General features: G+C 51.4%; 1 protein-coding gene across 2 annotated transcripts in view; it reads right to left on the bottom strand.

The window, feature by feature from the left end:
• The window catches only part of RAB40C (RAB40C, member RAS oncogene family), a 36,829-nt gene extending 12,872 nt beyond the window's left edge, over positions 1–23,957 (bottom strand). Inside the window, exons 1-3 of one of the 2 annotated variants that reach the window (XM_059826439.1) lie at positions 23,804–23,957; positions 2,439–2,499; positions 154–214 (exon numbers count right to left, since the gene is read on the bottom strand). In XM_059826439.1, coding sequence (XP_059682422.1) covers positions 154–214; positions 2,439–2,499; positions 23,804–23,957 — 276 coding nt within the window. The remainder of the gene's footprint in view (positions 1–153; positions 215–2,438; positions 2,500–23,803) is intronic. The other variant, XM_059826441.1, reaches the window with a different exon arrangement.
• Between the last annotated feature and the right edge of the window lie 556 nt (positions 23,958–24,513).

Genomic DNA, 24,513 nt, shown 5'->3' with positions numbered 1-24,513 from the left:
GCAGCAAGATGACATGCAGTGCCTCTTGGCATTTACATAGATCCATCCTTTTGACGTGTTCATCTTCAGAGACCTTTACTACGGCGTGGAAGATTTTTACAGCCTAAAGGAAAAGCAAGCGTGCCCCACCGAAGCCCTGAGAGCAGCACTTACCTGCGCTCCTCTAGAGTAGGATCTGAAAATGGTGCAAAATCTTCCTTGCCCTGATGTGTCCCTGCAACAAAGAAAAGTAAAGTTACAGCTATGAAATCTGGAGAATTGAATCCTGTACTGCACACCTCCTATTGACCTTAAAATAAAAAAGAAAAAAAAAAATCAGTGTTGATCTTGTCAGATCTTTAGAACACGCGTGGTACCCAAACTGCTCTGCACAGTGTTTTTGGGAAGAATCGGTGGGTGCATCACCACCTTCGGTTACAGTCAGACACGTTCCAGAGGTCCTTGCTGTCGTGGTGCTTCCCACAGAGAAGGTACAAACCAAAACCACTCATCTTCAGCACCACCTTATGATGTGCGAGGATGTAAGTCATTTTACTCCCTTGGGCAAAGGATTTTCTCTCTAGTTCCCTGCAGTCCACGGGAGTTCAAAGTCAGAGTGAGACTGCAGACCTCTCCTAGTCATAGAGAACTGCTGATCTATCGTAAAATGAACATAACCACTCAAGAGAGGAGAAATTGTCTTGCACTGTCTAGTTTCACTTATTTTTCCAAACGTGTTTTAACAAAAAATGAAAGGAAGCATCTTTATACCCAGATCTCTGACAGACCCGGTCAATCATACCCTACAGAGAGCTCAGGAACAGGACTAGGGAACAGCGTTTCTAGCCCGCTGCGACAACGAGGGGCAATTCAGTCACTGTCATTTGTCCTGACTGCAACTCTTGACATGGAATAAATAAGTTTGACTACATTACCAGCACCTCTCAGCGCCTGTGGGAACATCTGGGACAGTAAGACAGAGCCCAGCACACTGATTTAACCAGTATATACTGAAATGCGTCAGGGTAATCGGAGACACATTACGATGTTTGTCATATCTAGTCACTGGGCCAGGATAAAAGACACATGAAGGACCACTGCGAAGCCTGATGAAACCTTCAGCCGCAGATTTGCACCAGCTATGGTGACTTCAAATTTAGGAGAGTCATTCTTTCAGATCTAAAGCTTTCAAGGATCGTATTATTGGTCCTGGACATCAATCTAACAGTCTGTGCTTAAATCTCCTTTTTCCCCCGACAATCAAATATTGGGTTGCATGAGGAAAGTAATGGTAAAAGATTACACTAAGGCATCATAAACCAATGCTACCAGCTTTTCCAGTTCTGTGATGCTTCTCCAGCTCACAAATTACGGTATAAAAAGAAGAGGGTTTCAAGAGGGAAGCAGTAAGTAACTACACACTTGGGGCTGAAATGTTAAAACAGACATCTTACAAGAGAGACAAAAGAATATAAGCGGCACATATAAACATGCAAGCTGAAAGAGATAAATTAGCTGCTTCTGTTCTTTTGTAAGAAAAATGAGGACATTCAGCTTCAGAGAGGAGGGGTATAATTAAACCACGAAACCACACGCTGCTGGAGTCAGTCACCGAGGCTGAGAACATGGCATTCATTCCTATTTAACAATTCACACAGATTACTGATGTTCCTGTTACTCGACACAAATGTTGGTGAAGGGGCTATTTACCTTCATGGTTTAGGGCCTGTGTCATTCCCTACTAGATCCGGGTGAAACCCAGAATAAGGGCAGGCTACCTATCCTTCCTCTTTCATCTACAGGATTGCTGTGTCAGCTTCTCAGCAGGTTAAACCTCAGACAAAACTGGGCCGGAAGGACTCCAGATCTCCCTCCGGTTCCGACAGATAAGGCAGGGGTCACCCCTTCCACGCAGCGGTCTCCCATCTCCATCCCAGTGTCAGGTCACTCCGGTAAGTCGTGTGCTCCAGGGGTTTACCATACTCTGACACTAACTGTGAGCTCTAGTCACTGCGTTTGTTTGAATTTTCTACTCAAGTCATTGAGAAATATCCAGATTTCTGTAGGGACTAAGGGCTTCACCCGTTTTTTTTCTCCTCCTTTCCTATTCTCTTGTCTATATGTCTCATCCTAGGATTTCAGAAAAATCCCGTATTCCTTCCAAAATAGTATTGCTCCCTCAGTGATTGAGAGCTGTATGGGAACACAGTCAGCTATGACGGAGAAAGGCTGAAATCAGGCTATTCCGGCAAAGAACAGCACGCCGTTAGTGCTACTGCATCAACAGAAAAGAGGTCTGGTTTGCTAGAGTAACTCGCTGGTAGGAACAGCCAGCAAGCCTCGCTGCACGCCTGGGGACGCTCTGCATTCTCCACAGCTCGGTACAGCATCCCACTAGCAGCACTACGGCCCCCGTCACCGTCCTGAGCTCGCAGCCAAAGCGGCTCAGAAACACTCACCAGAGTTCCAGCTTGACCCTTCTGCCGTCCAACAAGATAGTAGTGGTCTTGTAGTCAATTCCTGAAAGGAAACCAATAAAAAGCTGAGCAAACACCGAGCAGGTCTTCAGAGACGGACAAGAAACCTGCTCTGTGCACTCAGATCGATCGTTTCACGTTCACAAAAAGGGGTGTTTTCTCCCTCTTGCTGTATTGTGTGTTTGTGGAGGGCTACAGAGACTTGATAGAAATAGACCTCTGCTTCAAGGCAAAGGCTATTCTTGTGGAGCTTTATACCTCCTCCCTAAAATATAGTTAACCCCTAGATTGCTTCTTACTTCTCCGTTGTTGGATAGAACCTGTTAGGACTCAAGCTGTAAGAGATTCACTGGTCTGCAGCATTATCCCAAGTGACCGTGTTAAATTACAGACTTTCGGGGGGTGAGCCAGATGTGAATGATTCAGACGTGTCTCTGCTAAGTCAGCCTGCAGACCCACCATCTCCCAACAAACATCACTGCCTGAACACAGTCAAAGGACATTTTGGGAGGCGGGTGATACTGAAAGCCTGTCCGGAGAACGCTGTTTCTTCTTGTGAGCAGCTCTCAGGTGTGTATAGTACAGGGTTGGCTAAGGCAGAAAGCACTCCGACCTGTACCAACAGCTGAGAAGGCAGCACAGACAACTGCTTTTCCCAGAGCCACAGTACCAGAGCAGCAGAAGACCCTCAAAACCACAACGCCGGGCTGCGCTGACAAGCGACTCGTTCGCACGAGGGGTGCCAACGTCTTCAGACACACGAGAAGGTTGTTAAAATCCGGGAGCCCGTCTGACGTTCAGACTGAGAAGAAGTTTACAAAAGGGACAACTCCACTTGCGAGCAACACGTCCAAACTGAGCCAACCGTGCTGCTCCCCAAGGCCCCAGGCACAGGAGGGAAGAGGCACGACGGCAATTCCCACCTCCTTCCCCAAAGCCTGGGCTCGGGAACAGCCAAGGGGCACCAGGTGCCCAGGAAAAGCAGCTTCTCTGCAAGCTCCAGTTAATAAGCTTCAAGCATATTGAAGCTGCTTAAAGCACCGCGCACCATTACTGCACACCCACCAAAGCATAAACTAATTTACAATCGTCTTTAATAAAGCAGAGTCGCTTCACTCCGATTAGATCAACTTTATTTTTTCCTCTCACCAACAGATATCAAACTTTCAATCTATATTAAAAACCCACCGTTGTGTTACGACCCCTATTTCCCTTTTCCTGCAAGGAGAATCCTGCCCCGATAACCAAACAGACAAGTTTGTCAATAAAGCAAATGGATTTTTCTGAGTCATCAGCAGGAGCTCCCTGTTAGTGAAAAACAAATTAGATTTCAGCCTTCACAGGGTGCTATAAAAAGCAATAAAGATAATTATCTTAAATTCCAGCTATTTCCAGTGCTTTATCAAAGAAAATAGACAGTTTACATTTTATCTTCCTCCAGAGACAAGTGAATGATCTGTATTTATTTTCAGACGGATATAAATCTCCCTCGTCCCCAGGGATGGCGAGCAGCCGCGGGAGCAAGCCTGCTCCGCAACCAGGAGGGAGCATCCAGACATCTCCCCCCCCAGTTCCCAAAATTGGATCATCCCCCGGCACAGGCTGACAGGCCATTAGGGAAAGGGCTAATTAAGCCCACTGCCCTGCTTCAGACGCAAAATCCCCGGAGACTCTGCTCCACGCAGAACTGCGCCGTTTCTCCTTAGACACAGGATCTCCCTGCAAGCAGTTAAGTCCTCAGCATCCTGGGTGCCAGGCGCACGGACGGAGCAGTTGCGTGCAAGCATCAAGGAGGGGGAATAACAACACCGTTTTTGGGGCACAGAGGCCATGTGCTTCCAAAAAAACGCCACCGTCGGGGTGAAATGAATCGCTCAACCATCAGCTCTTAGAAGTGAGAGGGGTTCAGCTGGACTGGAAAGAAAAGAGAACTCATTAACGGAAACGCCAAACACACAAACCCAGAAATGCCCTCGTTAGGCTCCACGTTGACGAACTGCCCAGCCTACACACCCAACACAGGGAACACGTGCTCCCTGTCACAAATATACATGACTCAGTCACCAGAGCAATGCTTTAAACACCCATTCCCTCCATGTCCATCTACACCACATACTTTAAATCAGAGCAACGCCGGCCTTTGGGCAGAACGATATGGCCACAACTGACGTGGGCAACCACCAGAAAACAGCACTGGAAAACTTCCTGAGCTCCGGCCACAACGGCTCCTCGCTCCAAAGACGCTCAGGGAAAATAAAGAGGCAAAGTAGGAGTCCTTCATGGCGATGCCTACGCTCAGAAGAGAAGGTACATGAGGTGCATGGTTGCACTTGCCGCTGCAGATATCCCTTCCCAGGAGACAGGCAGGGATGGCGGCGGAAATTAATACAGCTCACCACGACGGAGCGGCTCTGGCAGACTCTCCAGGCACCTGCTGCCCGCCACACTTCACGTCAACCGCCGAATGCAAAAACACAGAGGAAAGTATCAAATCTATCTCTTCACGTTTCCAGACAAGCTGCCAGTCAACCGGTTTTGCCACCCGGCCTCGGGGCAGCCCCTGTCTTTGTGCAGAACTTGGCTCCTTGGCGTCAGAGTGCTGGAGGTGAAGGGGAAGGGCTTGCCTGAGGACTAACCCCTGCGGTACTGCCATGAAACCGGCCTGAGGAATTCACATACATTCGAGTTAAAAGCAAAGCTGTTTTGACTTTTTATTCTAGGCTACAGTCAGCATTTAAGCAGTATCTGCTAATAAGGGTTGGAGGAAAGCGACGCACTTTTTAACTTGCGTACACCCAAATTAGGACTAGGGGCTAAATTTACAAGAGGTTTTTGAGCAAAAACTCTACCTACAAGCTCACTAATAAGGACAAAAACTGCTCAACTACAACGTTTTGGAGAAAATTTGAGCTTTCCTCTTCCATACATGCTCGACGCATCAGAAGAAAATTTCAGCTTTCCTCTTCCATAGACGCTCGACGCATCAGGAGAAAATTTCAGCTTTCCTCTTCCATACACGCTCAACGTGTCAGAACAGCTCAAAGGGACTCCCTTTAAAGCTTGCACGCACCATCTTTTTTTTTTTTTTTGTCTGTGTGTTTTAGCTGGTTAGTACTCAGAGCAGGACGCAGCTCACAAGCGCAGCTCTCCCGTAGCTGCGCAGGACGGCCACGGCTCGCTGGTGCTAGAAAACTTGCATCAATCATAGATGCCCTTAAAATCACGGGACTTGCCACAGCAGCTAACACCAGTCCTGGCCACCTCCCAGCTGGTACCTTACTATTTTAGTCTCAGTAACACACAGCAGTTTCCCGAGCTGTACCCCAACACATACTCCCCCCGTTTATAGCTGACAAGAAGCCGAGCAGCCCAGCTCACTCTCCTAGTCCCAGCCTACAGCCCAAGCTCAGCCTTGGCTTCCCCCTTGTCCCAGGGACGTGGGGACCGAGGGCCACAGCCCCGCCGGCCGCAGCAGCCACTAGACGCTACCGTTGCCCAGAGGCTGCTGGCAACGCGACAGCCGCTGCAGAGCGGCCCGTGGCCGTGCCGCGCCAGGGCTGCTCCTCTGCCTTTTCATTTCAGGCAGCTCAGACGCCAGTAAGTTAAGGGAAGTTTTTAAAACTTCATTTCTGTAGTTGACAGGGTTTCCCCCACCTGAGCATCACCTCTGCTCGCAGCCAAGCACAGCTCATCTCGAGACTGACATTTATCCTCCGCCAGAACGTGCTTTGATCCCCCGGAAGGGATGCGCTGCTACAAAACCCCATGCGATGCTCCTGCGGCACACGCAGAATCAGCAAAGCAGCCGACTCGCCGCCAGCAGCTGCCTCCGCAACCCTGCCTGGCCCTCGGGGCACGCAGCACTGGGGGAAAAGAAAACAGGCTTGTTTAAAGCTTATTTTATATCAACTGATCTCTTTCTTGACCAATATCTAGCATGATGCAACAAAACGAATGAGGCTTGGAAAACAAGTCTGGGCTGTTCTCTCTAATTTAGCATTCAGGCCGACTCCTCTGCTCTTTTTCCAGTCCTGCTTTAGACTCCTACTTACGCTGACGCCATCTCAACCCCACTTCTCGAGCAGCGAGCCGAGCTGGCACAGGCGCTCTGCAAAGCGATCTGCTGTCACCAAGCCTGATGTCAGACACCCGATTCCCCGCCGCAGAGCCGGGTTTCACACTGCCGGGCAAGACTCCAGGGAATTCCAAACCTTTATTTCTTTTGCCAGTTGGTATAAGGAAAACCTAAGAAAGCAAGCCATTTTCCCATGGGAATACACAGGATGTGTTATAGGAAACTCTGACCTCTTCCAAATTACTCACGCAGAGCACAGCACACTTTGCATCAATGACCTGAAAAACCCCACGCCCAACCTGAGCTTAGTTAAGACTTTCACCCAAAAGATTACACCTGATGCGAACAGGAAAAGTAAAACCCCTCCAAGAGAAATGACAATTTTCTTCCAGCAAGTGATACTACTTCGTATCAGGCTGTCAGTCCCCCTTCCTCTTGGGAATTCACGGCTCGGAGAAAGGTGTCCCTCCGCTCCGCCAAGCCCCTGAGCTGCATCTGCACAAGCAGCAGCACGCCCAAAACACAAGGGAGGAGGCAGCAGGCAAGCAGATACGTGGAACTGGAAGTCGCATTGGAAGAGGTAGAAAGACAAAGGAGATGCATATTTCATGCTACTCTTGGGCTCTCCCTTTTAAACAGATTAATATCTCAGGAAAATTGCTTTCAATAGCTCAAGTGAACACGGCTCTATAAATATTTACTGCTGTAAGCACAGCAGCATCTTGGCTTTGTGCAGGTCTTTGTTTTCACAGAATCACAACGGTTGGAAAAGACCTGTAAGATCATCAAGTCCAACCATCAACCAACCCCACCATGCCCACTAAACCATGTCCCGCAGTGCCACGTCCACACGTTCCTTGAACACCTCCAGGGATGGTGACTCCACCACCTCCCTGGGCAGCCTCTGCCAGTGCTTCACCGCTCTCTCAGGAAAGACATTTTCCCTAATATCCAGCCTGAACCTCCCCTGGCACAACTTGAGGCCATTTCCTCTTGTCCTGTCACTTGTCACTTGGGAGAAGAGACCAACACCCACCTCACCACAACCCCCTTTCAGGTAATTTTAGAGAGAAGGAGACGATTTGGCAGTTGCAGACTCTCAAGGTGACTCTGCCCTAACGCCTGGGCAGGGGACCAGAAGGGTCGCCTCCCTTTAAAGAGGTGGATTTGAGCAAAACCTTACAGCAGTAAGAGGAGGACATGCCTTTTTCCTCCTTTAGCTTTCCAAGGTGATTCTCACTTAGTGCTGGGGCAAGAGCGATTCCAGCTCGCAGTGTGATGCTAGAGCCGATGATGCATGGTTTAATGGGTCATGGTTTAGTGGGAATGGTAGTGTTGGTTGAGGGATGGACTTGATGATCTTACAGGTCTTTTCCAACCTTAGTGATTATGATTTTAGGTTATTGGTCCAAATCAAGCATCCTCCTCCAGAGATGCTCTAACGATCCAAGCCCCAACTAACGGCTTCACTGCACCTATACAAATATCAAAAAGGTACAACCGGGACTCGCCCCGTGACAGAGGGACGAAGGGACTTGCCCCACATTAAAACAAGCCATCAGCAGGTTTTCCTGCGACCTTCCTCGAAGGCTGGGCTGCAGCAGGCTGGCGGCAACATCTCCACTTTGCATTGGCAGTGTCTTTAAGAAGAACATAATTTATTCACAAATGTGGGGCAGAAGGCATTCTAGGTGAGGCTCAAAAAATCTCGTCTCAAAGGAAAAAAAAAAAAAAAAATCAATGAACTCAAGTGAGACTGACATAGTTTTAAAGACAAGCTTGCTTTCCTTCCGAGAGACACTCTACTTATCACCTAAAGTCATTTACACCTTGCGCGAATCAGATTAGCCAAAGATGCTTTTGCCACCTCATTTCTTAAATGGATTGTCTTCTGCTTGTGGGAGCTCAGAATCCACTGCCTCGCTTTCTGTTAGTCCACCCACAACAAAAACCAATGCACGTTACTTGAACTTCATTAAAAATATAATCAGTTTCCCCAGCTTACAGATGTGCGCTGTATAATGCCATCTCAGCTTTTTTTTCCTTTTTAAAAATTAAATTAAACTGGGTTTAGTTTATTTATAATTCAAAAGAAGTCAACCAAGCCATCTGCAAAGTGATATATAAGGTCAATAGTCAAAACTTGAGGCGCACAGTGATGATGAGCCAAGGCCAATCCTTCACCCAATGCATTACATAAATAAGAAAATAAGATAAATGGAGTAGACTTCTGTTACCTATCTGACTAATGCTGCTTTTTGGCAGATTGTTATTTCATCTATAGACGTCATTAAGCCAGAGTGGCTCCGTTCTGCAACTCTCCTAATAACGATGGCATTTGAGACCTCAGAGGAGGACGGATGAGCGAGATGTGCCTGATCTGTTGGCACCTCTAGAGAAACGCTCTGCTCTACCAGGAAATTTTAACACTGGCTCAGAAGCCACCAGAAACACTCACTGTGCCACCACAGTGCCTCACCGATGACGGGCTTTCATTTGTGACTGTCGTTAGTGCAGCCAAAGCCACCACGCTACAACTGCCTGACTGAAAATGCTGGATTTTCTCCCAAAGAACCCCCAGACGCTTCTGTTTTCCTACAGGTCATCAGCTCTGCCGAGTCCAGAAAAAGCTCTAGGACTTCTTAAAAGGTCGTCTTAAAAATTTGCAGGTTTAATGCCACACTGACCAGTGACTGCTGGGAGGAGGGGAGAGCCCGGGGCTGGAATAAAAAAAAAAAAAAAAAAAAAAAAAAATAGAGAATACACATTAAATATTTAACTTGCTGCGATATCACAGTGAACTCGAATAACCAGCTATGAAGGGCTGGCCGTGCTGCATCGCGTTCAAGAGGATCCTCAGGAGAAAGTGATGCAGGTCTCTACGAGCAACGGGCAAACCAGTAACTGAAAAATTTAAAGACATGCCGTGATTATAAAACAGGGAAACGCCATCAAGAGTATCGAGCAAACCCTGTTTCTCCTGAGGCAGCACTGAGAATAGCTCCCAATCAGCATGGCGGACTTTACAGACAAACCGCAATGAATTTGTAACCCAAGTGTCACGGAAATCCTGACTTAACACACAAGGAAGGATCAGAAGCCGTAATCATCCAGTGTGCAGCTGGTCTTGCGGCAGGGAAAACATTCATTTAAAAGGAGATAAATGCCAAGAAATACTTTAGAGTGGGTCAATGGGATGTAAATATTTTTTTTCTTCCCTTTTGCAAAAGGAAGAAGTTAAGAATGAGTCTCCAATAAAGCTTCTTAACAGCAAGGACTCCGAGAGCTGCGGCTAAGCAGAGACAGGGAAATTTAGTTTAAAACCTTTATCACCAGTTCAGACAACGTTGTGGATACCAGCAAAGGCACCATAACCAACTGTGAATTTTTGGGAAGACTTAAACTACACACGTGAGCCCTGTCCCCTCCCCGGCAGTCCCTCACTGGCCAGACAACCGCTCACGGGCAGCCGGGCCAGGCTCCCCGGGAGGGGTCTGAACAGGGCGTCTCCACCTCCGAGACCCTCTTGCAGGGCTGGCAGAGCCCGGCTGGGTATTGCTTGGGCTCCCCAACCTGCCACGGTCCCTCGGCACAGCTTTGGGGATAGGCAGGCAGGTTTTTTATCACGTAAGCTAGCAGTCGTCTTAGTTGTGTGCGCAAAATGCAAGTTGCTGAAAGGTCCCTCCCTCTCCCTCCAAAGGGCTTCTGCAAACCTTCCAGCTGGATTAAAAAGAGGAAAAACCAACCGAGCCATTAATCTGTGCAAAAACCAGTGCAGTGACTGTACAACAGACTTGCTAACTGGAGACCTTCTGCGCTCCGGTAAGTTCAGCCTAGAGCCATTAGTGCAGAAATTAATTTATCCCAAATGCCAGCAATAACGGAGCAGTGTCCAAAGACGATTGTTTATTCTACCAAGTCCCTGGGTGACGCAGATGTTAACTAGACCTTTCTCAGCCATGACTCTCGCAGCTCAGTTTTAAAATGGAAAGCCGTACCCTTCTGTGTGCAGGCACCATGCGAGGTTGCTCGGCTCCTTCGGAAAGCCGGAGCGACTGCGGTGTGCCATGCAGAGGGAGAGAGTGGCCAGCAAATTGACCACGGCCAATGTTTTTGTAGGGACAAGTCAACGATGAAAAGCAATAATAAATTCCAATGGGGCAGCAGCACCGCACCTGACAGTTGGGATAGTACGCCCCTTGGTTTTCCCCAAAACAAATGAGTGGGGATGCCCTTGTCCCTGTTGAGTGCAGAGAAAGGACAGAAGCAACAGCATCCAGCCAGTCCCATCCTCACCAACAAGCAAGAGAGAACAAACAAGGGAAGAGAAGTGCTGGGAGGTCACAAAATTGAGGCCAAAAGATGGGTGCAGTAGCTCCAGGTCTGTGCTGGGACACGACAGCGGACCAGCTCCAGAATAAGAGCATCATCCCCACTTCCAGGCCTCAGCACGCAAAAAACCCACCCCGAAACCAAGGCAAAACCCCACAGACCACCCCATAACCAAACTGGACTCGCTCGTGGGGCTGACAGCAGGAATTTGGACAGCAAGGACACCCGGCCGCTGGCACAGCGGCTCACAACACCACCTGAACGGAGACCCTCCCCGTCACATTATTTAAGGGTGAAACAACCCCCCACCCGCAGGGTGTTATCCACAAGCAGCATTCCCAGCAGCAGCCCTCTCCAGTGCCCGGCTTTGGGGGTGTACTGGGAGCTAGGTCAGGCCAAGAGGGAAGAGAGCTACTCCAGAAGTTTCATAGCACGTTCCTGCGACACAGGCAGCGCTGTACAAACTCACCGGCTTCTCCACAGCCTCTTTACTCAAACCAGAGTGGGCGCTGGCCTCCTGGGACTCATACCTGCAGAACAACTGTATTCCGCAAGAAGACAGTGGTTATCACCACCCCCCCCTGAGCCCCCATCACCACGTTCCCCCTCATTGCATCCCACATCCTGCACCTTTTTGTTTAAGAAGGGTTTATAGCGAGATGTTCAACCGTCAACCTACAGCTGCTGAGTCCAGCAGCCAAGTTGCTCCAAGAAGCAGAATACAAAGCTTAGAATGTATTAATGGTGTAGTTCAAAATGCCTTATTTTAGTGTTTTTGAGATTCTGGGGGGTTTTTTTGTGCCTTCACCAACCTATGAGTAAAAAGGCAGCCAGGGCTGAAGACTCATATCAGAATTGTTCACTTGCGGGCAAAAGTCGATAGAGAGAGACTTGTCGTTTCATTTCTAGTCAAACGAGGCAGATGGGTATGGAAATGACAGCAGGCCAGGAGTTGCCAGCTGTTGAATGCACGTTCAAAGCAAACATGGTTTGTGCTGCAGCGTGCAACAACGTATTAGTCCGACCCCAAGGCAGAAGGCAGCTGCTGGGGCCAGCACCCAAGTAATGGGTGCACCAAAAACTCAGGTATCAAGATCCTCCGATGTGAGTAGCTTAAAGAATCGGCAGTAGCATCTGTACGTCGAGACACCACCAGTGCACCGCCTTCCACTGCAGCTCCTACTATGAACTCAGAGGAGTTATTTCCCTCCATCATCTGTAAGTGATACTAAATCAGTTAGAAAAAATGTAGTATGAGGACATAAGCACTAGCTGATGAAAAAAGTGAATTCAAGCTATTCAAATAACATCTGATGAAGTCATCCAACCTTACAAAGTGTGCACAACAGCACATTAACAGCAGCGATTTAGCTAGTCAGCTCAGAGCTGTAAGCCACAGAAAAAAAAAATCCCTTCTGAACAACACATGAGCTCATCACTTTGAGTCATGCATTCAATTATCTACTCTTTAGAGGCAAACAACAAATTATCTCCATCAACAACAGGGGTCAACAAAACATACGCTTTAAAACAAAGGTGGATTCACCCCAGGTCTGTGTCTTTTGGTGTTAGCATTTACTGCGGCAGTATTACTGCTTTGTTTTAAGCAGGGTGATTAAAGTTCCCGAACAGCATCACTGCAAAACACCCCCAGCTCCTGCCTGCAGAGCTGGAGCCACAGGTCAGAAGGCATGCGCTTTTATCACCGCACTCCTGTCCTGCGTTGTAGCTGAGCAGCCACCCTGGGAACAAGAACAAGAGCTCTCGGTTCTTACCCGGCACGCAGGAGACTGGTGCCGCTCCTGCACGGTGCTGGCTGGGGGACAGGGGTAGATGTAAGCCATCTGCTCAAGCCTTCGTCATCTCCTCCTCACGCAGCAAATACAAAAATCCGCTCTTGCTGCACAACTCAATGGGAGGTAACGAGGAGCTTCTGATTATTCAACTGTGCAGCAGATGAGTATGAGCTGTTTTGAGCCGAGGAGTTCGGCCCCACACGCACGGCCAGGAGCCCACATCCCCGAAGGAAGCTCAGCATGTCACGCGAGCTCCTGCCAACCCACGGGAGCTGCCACAGCACTTGGCAGCTCTGCGCAACACATCCGATAAGCTGCCAAGCACCTCGTACAGACACACACGTAGAAACAGAGAGAGAACAAACACCTTTCAATTATCTGACGTTACCCAAATTTGTAGATTTTCTCCCGAAAATACGCACTCTGTCTTCTACTCATATCCACCTCGTTTCAACTCAAGAGTGCTTTCGATGTAGACTGGAAGCCTTTCACAAAAAGGCTGCTCATCGAGTTTGTTCTCAGGCATCTTCATCTACAGCTAAGGGCTTGTAAGTGGGGATCTCGGACAAATAATTGCTTGTTTGGTTTTGAAACCAGCCAAAAGCAAAACACTGATTTGGAGACCTCTAGGAAGCCCAGATTTGCAGAAGCCTTCACTTCTCCGCTGCCTGCTCCACAGCCCAGCAGTGTTTCGGCGGCTACGTGGTCCTCAGACAGAGGAACTCTGTTCTGGGCTCGTTTAAGGATGACAACTGCATCTGAAAATGCATTTGGAGCCAGAAGCAAATCTGTTCCTAAAGCTCAAACAATTTCAGCGGACACCCGGGAAGCCAGAAAAACAGTCAAAAGTCAGTCCAGAATTGGGGATGTTAAGTGTATTTGTGCTTTAGAAGAAAATCAAGAATGATTTTATGCACAGAAGCGACAACAAACAAAAGAGTTTCTTCATGCTTTGCAGTTCAGATCTCCATAAAAACTATACAGCTGCATGCAGAAACAAAGACAGCCTATGAGGAAAATCAGAGGGCACCATAACAATCTTCATTGTTGCTGGATTACCATACAAACACCAAGATATGCTTGGAGACCAGAAAAAAAAACCCCACTCAAAAAAATCCAAGTATTTGTCCAAAATGCCTTCAATATCCTGGCTTTGCTGAGGTTAACCCTCCACATTTATGGTTCTGAACACTGTGCAGGTTAATACGTGGGAAACGCTGCTCTACAGCACCAGACCTTCGCGGCATCACCACCGCGCTGCCGTGCGCGGGAAGCCTGCTCCCGGTGCACGCCGGGCTCCCGCGTAGGGCCGCACGCCTGCTCGGGGATCCTGCAGAGGCTCGGGACGCACACGGCGGCAGCCTCCGATTGGCAGGACACGTGTCCGCAGCCCTTCCCGTCATCCGCACCCTGCTGCTCAACACCAGTTGGCATCTCCAGGTTTTGCCGTCTAAAGGGTCGTCCTGTTGCAACACGGCAACACAGAGGTGGCCAGCAATGACGCAGCCGTCTCCAGACTGACGCCTCCAAACACCCAGAAAGATGGCTACGGCGTTTCAGCTGGGCACAGACGGGTTAAGCACCACGTGCTTGCCGAGCACGTGTACTTACAGAGCTCCCGGAGCAGCTATGGAGAGACCACTCACCGCAAACTTCACCAGCTCTTGGATTTGGTCTTGTTGCAGTGACCACAAGCCCCACGCCAGAAAGGTACTGCTCCACGCTGGAAGCATCAGGACGGCTGCTAATATCGGTTTCACGTTTCGGCGTACTGTTTCCAGCGAGAACAACAATCTGCAGAGACTTGAGCTACAACACATCGCCGTGTACGCTCAACAGCCCCTCAATGCCCTTAAAGGATCGGCTGGCCCTGCTAGCAGAGCAGGCACCCCTCTACACACCTGCACGAAGCGTGTCACGTCGCAGCAGCTCCACAGCAGCTCTTAACAGCCCAAAATCATGTTTTCAAACCCTCCGCTCCCAGCCCAAACTGGAGCCTTCAAAGTCCTCTCCTCCTCCTGACCTAGAGCTGTTGCAGGACAGAGATCTTGCCCCAGCTACGCTGACCGCGACTCTGAAGCGTGATTTTTGCTGCTCCCAGGAGAAAGTCAGCATTTTGCGTTTTTAAAATAGAAAAAAAAAAAGTATTAAATTTTAACCTTGTAATACAGATGACACCTCCAAGAACACAAGCGCATCTCAAGCTAAGGAAGCATTTCACAGCAACCATACGTCTGCTAGTACGGTGAGCAGCACAGATAAGGCTCTCAGGTTAGGTAAGAACAACCCCACACCGTCTCCTGTCCGGATTTTACCATCAAGTTACCTAAGCAGTTTGAAAACATAAGAAAAATAACAGCTCTTGGGTCAGGAGATGATTTAAGATTAAGTAAACTAGACAGGCAAAACAGAGGGGTTTTTCTGGTTGGGGTTTTTTGGGGGGGTTTTGTTTGGTTGGTTTTTGTTTGGTCAGGTTTTTGTCATCTAGTTAGGTCTCCCGTTCACTTGGCCTCCAGAACCATGGGCAAAACAGATTACAGCCTGTTGCTGTTAAAACTGTTACAGAAGAAAACAGAAGACAGGGTAATTTCTGCGTAGATGACTGGGGGGGGGTGTGCGGAGAGCAACCATTTGCACATGGGCCAGGGAACTCCGAAGCTGGGCTGAAAAATAAGTTAAAATGGCATCTCTAAAAAAAATTTAAAAAAGAATATCTGTATTTTCTTTAAAAGGAGATTATTCCAGAGAGGCACAGCACCTTCCATTAAACTGTCAGTTAAATACAGCCTTTCAGTGTCCCCTTCTGCTTGTCTCCTCCTTAACCTCTGATGGTTCAAACAGCAATTCTGTTTCAATAGCACGGGGATTTTTGTCCAAATTCAATGCCTGATATTGAAACGGCTGCAGCACCGCACAGCACATATAGGACATTAATTGCTTCAGGTTATACTTATAGGAGAACAGGTGTCAAAGATTTAAAATGATATAATATTGTCTAGTTTCCCCATGGGATGCTGGAAATGAGACAAAGAGGAGGTAGAAAAGAGGAAGAAAATCTAAAAAGCTATGGCTACGGAGAAATGCTCTCAGCAGAGAGAAGCCCTATAGGAACAAACAGTCTCTGAGCTGATGTTGCAACCTTACTACTACCGCAACTAAGACCTCCTCTTCGACGGGGTGGGGGGGGCCCAGCCCCGAGCCCCGATCCTCTACGCCCCAGGGAAATTTCCCTTTCAGGTGAGTCCCAACTCACAGCGAAGCATTTAGCAAAACAGGGCCGAAGATTTTCACATCGGAGCTTCCTTCCTCCTCCTCTGCCTGCAATCAAATAGAAACCGGTATGACATAATGCTTCTGTATCACCGCTCGTTCCGTGCCGAGCCTGGGCTGCCGGAGGAAGGTGAGGGGTAAAGGGAATGAAAATGAGATGAAAAGCAAGGTTATAAAACCTCAGCTCCGAAACCTAAGCTTGTAGCGTAGCTATTTGCAAGCCCAAGGGAAAGATGCTCTGCTCTTCCGAGAGAGGGAGGCCGCCGGAGGAAAACATGCCTGGGAACAGCTGGAAACAAAAGCTGAAGGAGACGGGGCGGAGGAGGAGGAGACATTTTCCATGGGCTTTCCTATGCGGCTTATATACGCCGAAAGAACCAAACAAAAAAAACCCCACGCACCGAGAGAAGTGGACAACGTCATCGCGGGATCTGGATAGAGCAAAAACCGACTCGCTTTTTAAAAATAAAAAATACAGAGAAACTTTTAACCCCAGTTATTAGAAGAACATTCCACCCACTTCAGACTGGCACTGCTCAGTTCGCATCACCTTTATGTGCTCAGGGCTCAGTAACATATTAACAGCCATGTAAAAGTAAAGCTTTTATACAGGGGATTAAAGGTGGCGAGAACTGCCCGGTGCCATCGAGAACTTTGCAGAATAACTCCCCAGCTTTATAAAAACACAACACAAACACAACTCTCCTGAAACAACCCTCTTACGGTGCTGTGCATCCGTAATCCTGACTTGAGAGAGAGCCGAAGACATCAAAACCTGCTAGGCACTCAGTTTGGGGGTTGGTTTTTTTGTTTTGATGGGGTTTTTTCTTGTTTGCTTGCTTTGTTTTGGGTTTTAAGTTGAAGCCACTGCTATTTAGCCCCACATCAAGCAGAGACGGAGGTTCAACGCTGTACGTTTGGAAGTATTTTTCACACAAAGGATAAGCAGTAAACAATGGAGGAATAAGAGATGCTGGAGTTGTTTCTCAGCCAAAAGCCCGCTCTGATGAGATCAGTTTTGCGCCCCTGATGACAGGGAAGCGAATATCCCTGAAGGACACTGATGCAAGCGCTGGCAGACACGGGGAATTGCTGCAACAACCACTCTCCACTCCACAAGCCATCGACGGAGATTTCTAGTGGCACGACCGGTGCGGTCCAGCTGAAGCATTCCCTGCAGATCAATTCTGCGGCCACTACAGGGACGTGATAGCAAGGCTGCTCTTAGAACATTTTGCCTCAATCCCCCTCGCATCAGAGCGCTGAAACCTCTAAATAAAACATTATTCCAATGAATACAGTCATGCCAGAAAACAAACAGCAGTTCCCACTGGCGTGCAGCATCTGGAACGGCAGGCCAGCCCAGCCGGACAGCTCGTGTCTACCACCGACGGGGACAACGCTGCTCCGGCAGACAGCGGGAACCCACCCGGTGGCACGTGGCCAGGCGAGGAGGAGGAGGCGGCGGCAGCGAAGCAGCACCAGGATCAATATTTCCCTCCCTGCTGACACCAAAGAGAGCCCCGACACACCGCAGCAACGCCGGGATGAGCGCTCAGCTGCAATCTCGAGCCCGTGCTCAACATCTGTAGCTCTCGTGTCTATGCCCAGAAGGTGCCACCACAGCAGTGCTGCTCCCCCCGAGGTTTTACCAAACACAGGTACACCCAGCAACTGCTTCTTGTATGCTCAAGAAGAGAAGGTTAGATGCCGTCAGGTATTGACAGAGGTCCCGTCCTTACAGGAGCTGCAGAAGTTTAAAGCAGAACTGCTCGGCCGCATGCTTTGGTAGGGCTGGGGAAAAGTGAGCCAGCGATGGCAAACTCCGCAGCAGCGCAGACCTCTAGGCAAACACGGCAGCAAACGCAGAGGCTGCGGATGAGAAGCAAGAGACCATCTCCCTGGTGAGTCCTGGAAACTCAACAGGCAAGGAGCAGAAGCATCGAGAAGTATCGCCTTGCACGCCCTCCGTGGCGGCGAGGAAGACAAGACAACACATCCCTTTTCCTCCACCCCTATGTACGCTGGTTGTGGCACAGATGACGCCCTGATGGGCCAGTAACTAGCTTGAAGACTGCTACAAAGCAAAGCAGAGCAGTTTTGCAGGTAATGTTTCTGGTGACTGAGGGTCACAGCGCACTCTTGAGAAGGAGGTGCAATAAGACACGCAAAGAAAGTAATCGCTGCAGAGAAAGACTTGAAAGGGACAGCTTAGGGACCTCCAAATTTAAGACAGCTGCACAAAAACAACCGGAGGGAAAAGACATCCAAAGATGTGGGTCACTCAAATAAACAACCTGGTAATTAAACAGCAGCGGCGAGGTCCCCAGGCACACAGCATCGCCTGGGAGGGTCCTGCCCAACTCCGAGGGCTGAGCAGTGTCTTCAGCTGCTCTGCAGTAACGCCACCTCTCCCTGCCCTCCCGGCCAGGGAAAGGGCACAAAGCTACGCTGCCCCCGACCTGATGCCTGGCACAGACACCGAGCTGCGATGGGCTCACCCCCCCTGCCCAAAAGCCAAATTCCCTGCACTTCTGCTACGGGGGAAGAGCTCTGGGGAAAGATCCAAACAGATTTTTATCTGAACCGTAAAAACCTGTCGGTAGCTATTGCAATTGAGCACTTAAGTTGCCTTTTGCGTAACATTCCCTTGGGTCTTTGGAGAGCAGTGGGGTATCAGAGCACCTAAGGATGGTGCTTGAACAAAGACACTAAGCCCCAGCTAAGGGATGGGGTTGAAAGAAGGCGTCAGGGCTCACCGCATTAGGGCCCGTCACAGCACCATCCCTGCAGCAGGGCAACGCTTTCAGTTCAGCTTTCACCTGCTCTTTGAAAGGAGATCAGAGTGCAGACATAAGGCTTCCTCCTCATCACTTTCTTAATGCAAGCTGAGGACAGGGAAAAAATAAAAATAAAAATCCATCCCCCTTCCAATCAAAGCCATCTGCTCAGAAACACGCTCCACTCTTTCCCTAACACACGTTTCTCCTTTCCTGCGGGAACAGCAGCAGGTGAGGGGGAAGGCTCTGCCGCAGAAAAAGCCCTCCATCACGTGAGGATGGAGCACATCACATTCACGTCTGCGTGGTGAGACCAGCCCTGGCCCTATTTCTGGTGCACGCGGGGCACCATCTCATACGGCAGCAATGGCATTCGTGCCTGCCGTGTGCAAGGAGCCCTCCCCTGCCTCACCCGTCGATGCAGCCGGCGCAGGGCTGGCTTCTCAAGCAAGCCAACAAACCAGCTATGCAAGATCATTTCAGCACAAGCACATGAATAACTAGATAATTGAGTGGATGTATGACACAGTAGTGACAAAGCCACGGGTCCTTCAGGTGAGGAATAGCCTTGTCTTCCTTTTGCAGGACACATACACTGTCCCTACTTTCACACGCAGCTCCACCACATCTCATTGTCCAAAACCACCCTGCGACCAAAGACATTTCTGTCCGGCTTCGGTACTTGGGGAGGGATAAGGACAGACCTCAGTTGGGCAACTTAAGCACCAAAGTGATCTGTGTAGTTGACTCGTATCCGTGAGCAAGGCATGCAGTTTCAGTCCGAGTCAGCCGTAACACCGTGGCTCACAGCATAGGGGCCAGAACAGCCCTCCCCGTACCTTGGGAGAAGGAGCGAGTGCCGAGAGGAGAGGGCATTCGGGGGAAAGGCAGGGTTTTTGGTTTCCAGGTGAGGTCCTCCAGCTGTCAAGAGCAGCGGTGGGGCTCCAAGAATGGCACCCTGCCTCCAGAACTGCAGATTTGGGGAGTGGGGTGGGTGAAAGTTGGGTAGGAGGACAACACTGGAAGCCCAGAAGAACAAACCATTATGTTCTCCCAAAAGTCCACATTTTTGCCAAAATACTAGTAAGGTGGCTTAATTCAGGGCTTTTTGCAGCTGGCCAAGAAAAAGTAAAAGTCCACCTCAGTCACAAACCCTCCTGGGGACGGGAGGTGACAATATCCAGCCACACGACATAAACACTCTCCCGGAGGCAGATCCTGCTCTGCGGAGAGAGTGCTTGGCCTGATGCTCCTGGAGACCGACGCACTTGGTAACTTCAGCATGAACCCACAAAGAAACACACAGGTGACAACCGGACCTCAAATCCCTCCTCAAAATACTGGTTTTAAGTTAGCAGAAGTTCTGTATCCAGTGCCCTTGCAGCTCGGGCGCAAGTCAGGGGCATCACCGCAAAGGCCATCAGCATCCAGGGAGTAACAACCACCTCTACTTAATAGGGTCCAGATTGATTTCTAACAGCAATTTAAATAAAGGACATTGCTAAGGTCTTGCTATGCACAATAGGAACTGCAGCGTCCAATTTAAGACCTGCCTGATTTAGTAGGAGGTGCCAAGCTGTAAGACTAAGTTCAAGGAACGTGTGGACGTGGCACTGTGGGACATGGTTTAGTGGGCATGTGGGGTTGGTTGATGGTTGGACTTGATGATCTTACAGGTCTTTTCCAACCTTGGTGATTCTGTAAGTTAGGAAGCGATGTTTCGGCGCGGGGATCGTGAACAAGGACGGACAGAAGTGACTGTGATGCTCTAAGACAGACGCAGCTCAGTGCCCCCAAGGCTTTCAGAAACTGGACGTAAGCAAGCAGAAGATGCCCGCTGCTTACTGCTCTCAAAAGCAATGCGATAGAAAAAGGGCTATCTCTTGGCTGCCTCCTCTTCTGACACCCAGCCGCTCACGGAGAAGAGAGGAATCCCCCAAACCCTTTTCAAGAGGCCAGGCGTACGGCAGATGAGCAGCAGCAAAAGTACAGAGCTTCACTGACAGAGCGTCACTTTTAAAGGGACACCTTCCCAGAGCTGAAAGGACAATCCATTTCACACCGCATTTCAAAGAACCGGTGTCAAAACATTGGCCGACACAGGAAAAGCTGCAGACCCCAACGAGACAGAGAGAGCACGAGGGCTTTACCCCTCCCCACTAGAGGTTAGGGATCCGAGCTCGACATGAGATGTCCCAATGACAAGATCAACCTAAAGCACACTCCATTTCACACCGGTAACGGCAGGTTCTGTTTTCTGGACAGATCAAACAAGTAGTAGATGATACAACACTCGTTTCAAATCAGGATGTGGGGTCTGGGATGGGGATGAGGAGGAGGACGACGTGCTTACAAGTAAAAGATTCACAAAAAAAGCCTCTGCATAACATTCCACCGTCGCGGTTTTGGGACGGCATTAGGCACAGGTCAAAAAAGAGGCCAGGCATTAGCTCTTCACAAAATCTAAGCGCTTCCACGTCAGGGGATGGTCACCGTCAGGGCAGAGCGAAAGCACGCTGGCGGAGAAGCGTGCCCTGTCAGTACGCACATCCCAACTGCGCCAGAGACGGGTGGGGTTTGATTGCCAAGGCTGTCAGGAGTATCAGCAATCTCAAATTCACTCAGATCTCAAAGCTACTCCATCTGATTATCTAAAAGGCATGTAGCTTCGCAGAAGCCACAGAAGCAGAAACTATCAGAGCATATATTACTGTGAAAAAAACAGTATGTGACCTAATTCTCTAATTAGGAATGGGTTCGACTGCCCACAGAAAATGAGGGAAGGTTCTGAAAAATATGAGTTCACCGAGACTTCTTTTCCCGGAAGAAAGGTGGTATTTGTTGTTATAAAACAGCGGGTACAGAGACAAAGCTTTTACAGCGATAGCCGGTCACTGTTCTTTGGGTTTTACGTATATATCAAAGAACCCACCGCACACTCGCTTTGCAATCGTACTTATTACTCCTACATCGCCTGCTTCAAAACAGCGGTCAAAACCATTTCTATCAGAAGACAATTCCAGCTTTAACACTTTGCTTAAAACAACGCTCTTCATCCCTTCCTGCTTAGTAAAGGCTAACCCCGAGGAGCAGCTCCACGGCTCCCAGATGAGGCAGGTTCTTCAGAGACACAAACTCTCTTCAGGGAAGCTTAAAAGCGCCAAGCATCTCCTCGAAGGCAAACCGCACCAGCTCAGCCAGGCACCCAAGGAGATGAATGATACCACAACCTTCTAGTTCCCGAATTTGCTGCTCTCATTTCACAAGCATCCGGACTTTCTGAGTCACCACCTCCCTGTAAATCTCTGCGGAGCAGGTGCGCGCTTGCACCAGCTCCTTCGAAGCTGGTAGTAGCTCCGAGGAGCGAGCGCGCAGTCAGGAGCCGAGCCACACCGCTCGTTTATGCTCTAAATTCAGCCACCTTCCACGCAGAGCATCGCGAAGCGCCTGATTCACTCAGACTCCTGCTTACAGGCAAAACTAAACACCACCTGGCTCCAGCCCTGGGGTTGCTTGCGGTGACGATGCAGGGTCTGAACTGGATTGCTTCCCTCGAGCCCTCGGGGACGTTATTTTGCAGGGAGGCTGGGGGGGAAGGATGACAGATTGAAAACCACCCCAGGACCCGCACCCCGCCAGGCCGTGTTACGCTTTAACCGCGGCGAGGGGACGCAGGAAATAGCGCAGCGCCACTCCTTGGCTCTTAATTACGGTCTTGTGACACCGTAGTTAATGGTCTGTCATGGGCTCCATTAGAAACCTTGATGGTTGCAAGGAGGTGGACCAACCAAGCTGCGCTCGTGGTAGCCGGCTACCAAGGGAGAGCAGCTCCGGCCTGGAAATAACGCTCCCGTTCTTTTGTTACGGCCCCGCTTCCTCTGGGTACAGCTGGGGCCCGGCCTTGACCCCCGCGGCGGCCACGGGAAATCAGCTCGGCTCTTCGAGCGGGGTGTCGAGGCAGAGCCCCGCTTGGGAACCTCCAGCTGCGCTGTGGGATTCCCGCATCCCGGGATTACATCAGGCACCGAGCCCTCTCTGCCGTCCCTCCGGCCAGATTCTCCCGCGGATCTTTCACGGGTTTAAGGAACAGCCGTGGCCTTTCCGCAGCCGGCAGCGCGACCCTGACGCACGGCTCCGTGCTTCCAGTTAATAAAAAAACGAATGGAAAAAGCAAAACAACGCATCCCTCCCCAGCACTGACCCCCCCCCCAGGGCCCCTGCTGCTGCCCCTTACAGAGGTGCCAGTGCTGCAGCTCGGGTGCACCTTGGGCCCCCCCTGAGAGGGTGCGGGCCCGATCCTGCCCCCCACCCCGAGAGGGCGCGGGCCTGATCCTGCACCCCCCCAGAGAGGGTGCGGGCCCGATCCTGGGCTCCCCCCCTTCAGAGAGGGCGCGGGCCCGATCCTGTGTCCCCCCCTCAGTGAGGGCGCGGGCCCGATCCTGTGTCTCCCCCCCTCAGTGAGGGCGCGGGCCCGATCCTCGGCTCCCGCCCCTCAGTGAGGGCACGGGCCCGATCCTGCCCCCCCCCGAGAGGGCTTGGGCCCGATCCTGTGTCCCCCCCCTCAGAGAGGGCGCGGGCCCGATCCTGTGTCCCCCCCCTCAGAGAGGGCGCGGGCCCGATCCTGTGCCCCCCCCTCAGAGAGGGCGCGGGCCCGATCCTGTGCCCCCCCCCCTCAGAGAGGGCGCGGGCCCGATCCTGTGCCCCCCCCCCTCAGAGAGGGCGCGGGCCCGATCCTGTGTGCCCCCCCCCCCAGAGAGGGCGCGGGCCCGATCCTCTGTGCCCCCCCCCTCAGAGAGGGCGCGGGCCCGATCCTCTGTGCCCCCCCCCTCAGAGAGGGTGCGGGCCCGATCCTCTGTGCCCCCCCCCATCAGAGAGGGCGCGGGCCCGATCCTGTGTGTCCCCCCCCTCAGAGAGGGCGCGGGCCCGATCCTGTGTGTCCCCCCCCTCAGAGAGGGCGCGGGCCCGATCCTGTGTGTCCCCCCCCTCAGAGAGGGCGCGGGCCCGATCCTGTGTGTCCCCCCCCTCAGAGAGGGCGCGGGCCCGATCCTGCGTCCCCCCCCTCAGAGAGGGCGCGGGCCCGATCCTGCCCCTTACCGTTGCTGTAGGCGTAGGGGGACTCGGAGGCCCCGTCCTGCAGACTCTCCAGGATCTCGCCCTTCCCCACGTCGCTGTCCCCCACCAGCAGGAACTTGAGGAGGTAATCGTAGCTCTTCACCGGGCTGCCCTGGGTTCCCATCCTCCCTCTCATCGGCGAGGAGGCCCGATCCGCATCCTCCGCCGCCCGCCGGCCTGAGGGCGGGCTCCGGCCCCGCTCCGCGGCCACCGCCGGGCCTCTCCCCGCCCCGCCGCAGCTCACAGCCGGCCCTCCGCCTCGCCTCGCATCCTCCGCCGAGCGACGCGCTGGGGACCTGCGGCGGGAGGAGGAGGAGGAGGAGGAGGAGGAGGAGGAGGAATGGGAGGAAAACAGCCCGGCCCCGCCGGCTCCTCAGCGCCCCCCGCCGCTGACAAAGCCCCCGCGCCCGCCCGCACAATGCGCCGCCGCCGCCGCCCCGCCAGGCCCCGCCGCCCGAGCCCGCCCCGCCGAGCCCCCGGCGCCGGGCCGGACTCACCCACCTGACGGCCGGAGCGCCCGGGGCCGGGCCGGGCCGCGCAGCCGCCACCACGGCCGCAGCCTCCGCCTGGCGCCGCCGCGCAGCGCCCGCTCGGGCCGAGGGAGAGGCGCCGGCGGAGCCCGCCCCCCGCCCGGACGCCGCCGCTCCCGTAGGCTCAGCGACGCGTCCGTCAAAGCCGGCACCGCCCCGGCG

Source organism: Gavia stellata, chromosome 18, assembly GCF_030936135.1.
Source record: "Gavia stellata isolate bGavSte3 chromosome 18, bGavSte3.hap2, whole genome shotgun sequence".
NCBI lineage: Eukaryota > Metazoa > Chordata > Aves > Gaviiformes > Gaviidae > Gavia > Gavia stellata.
Note: the sequence above shows the minus strand (reverse complement) of the source record. Positions and strands in the feature narration are given on the sequence as shown.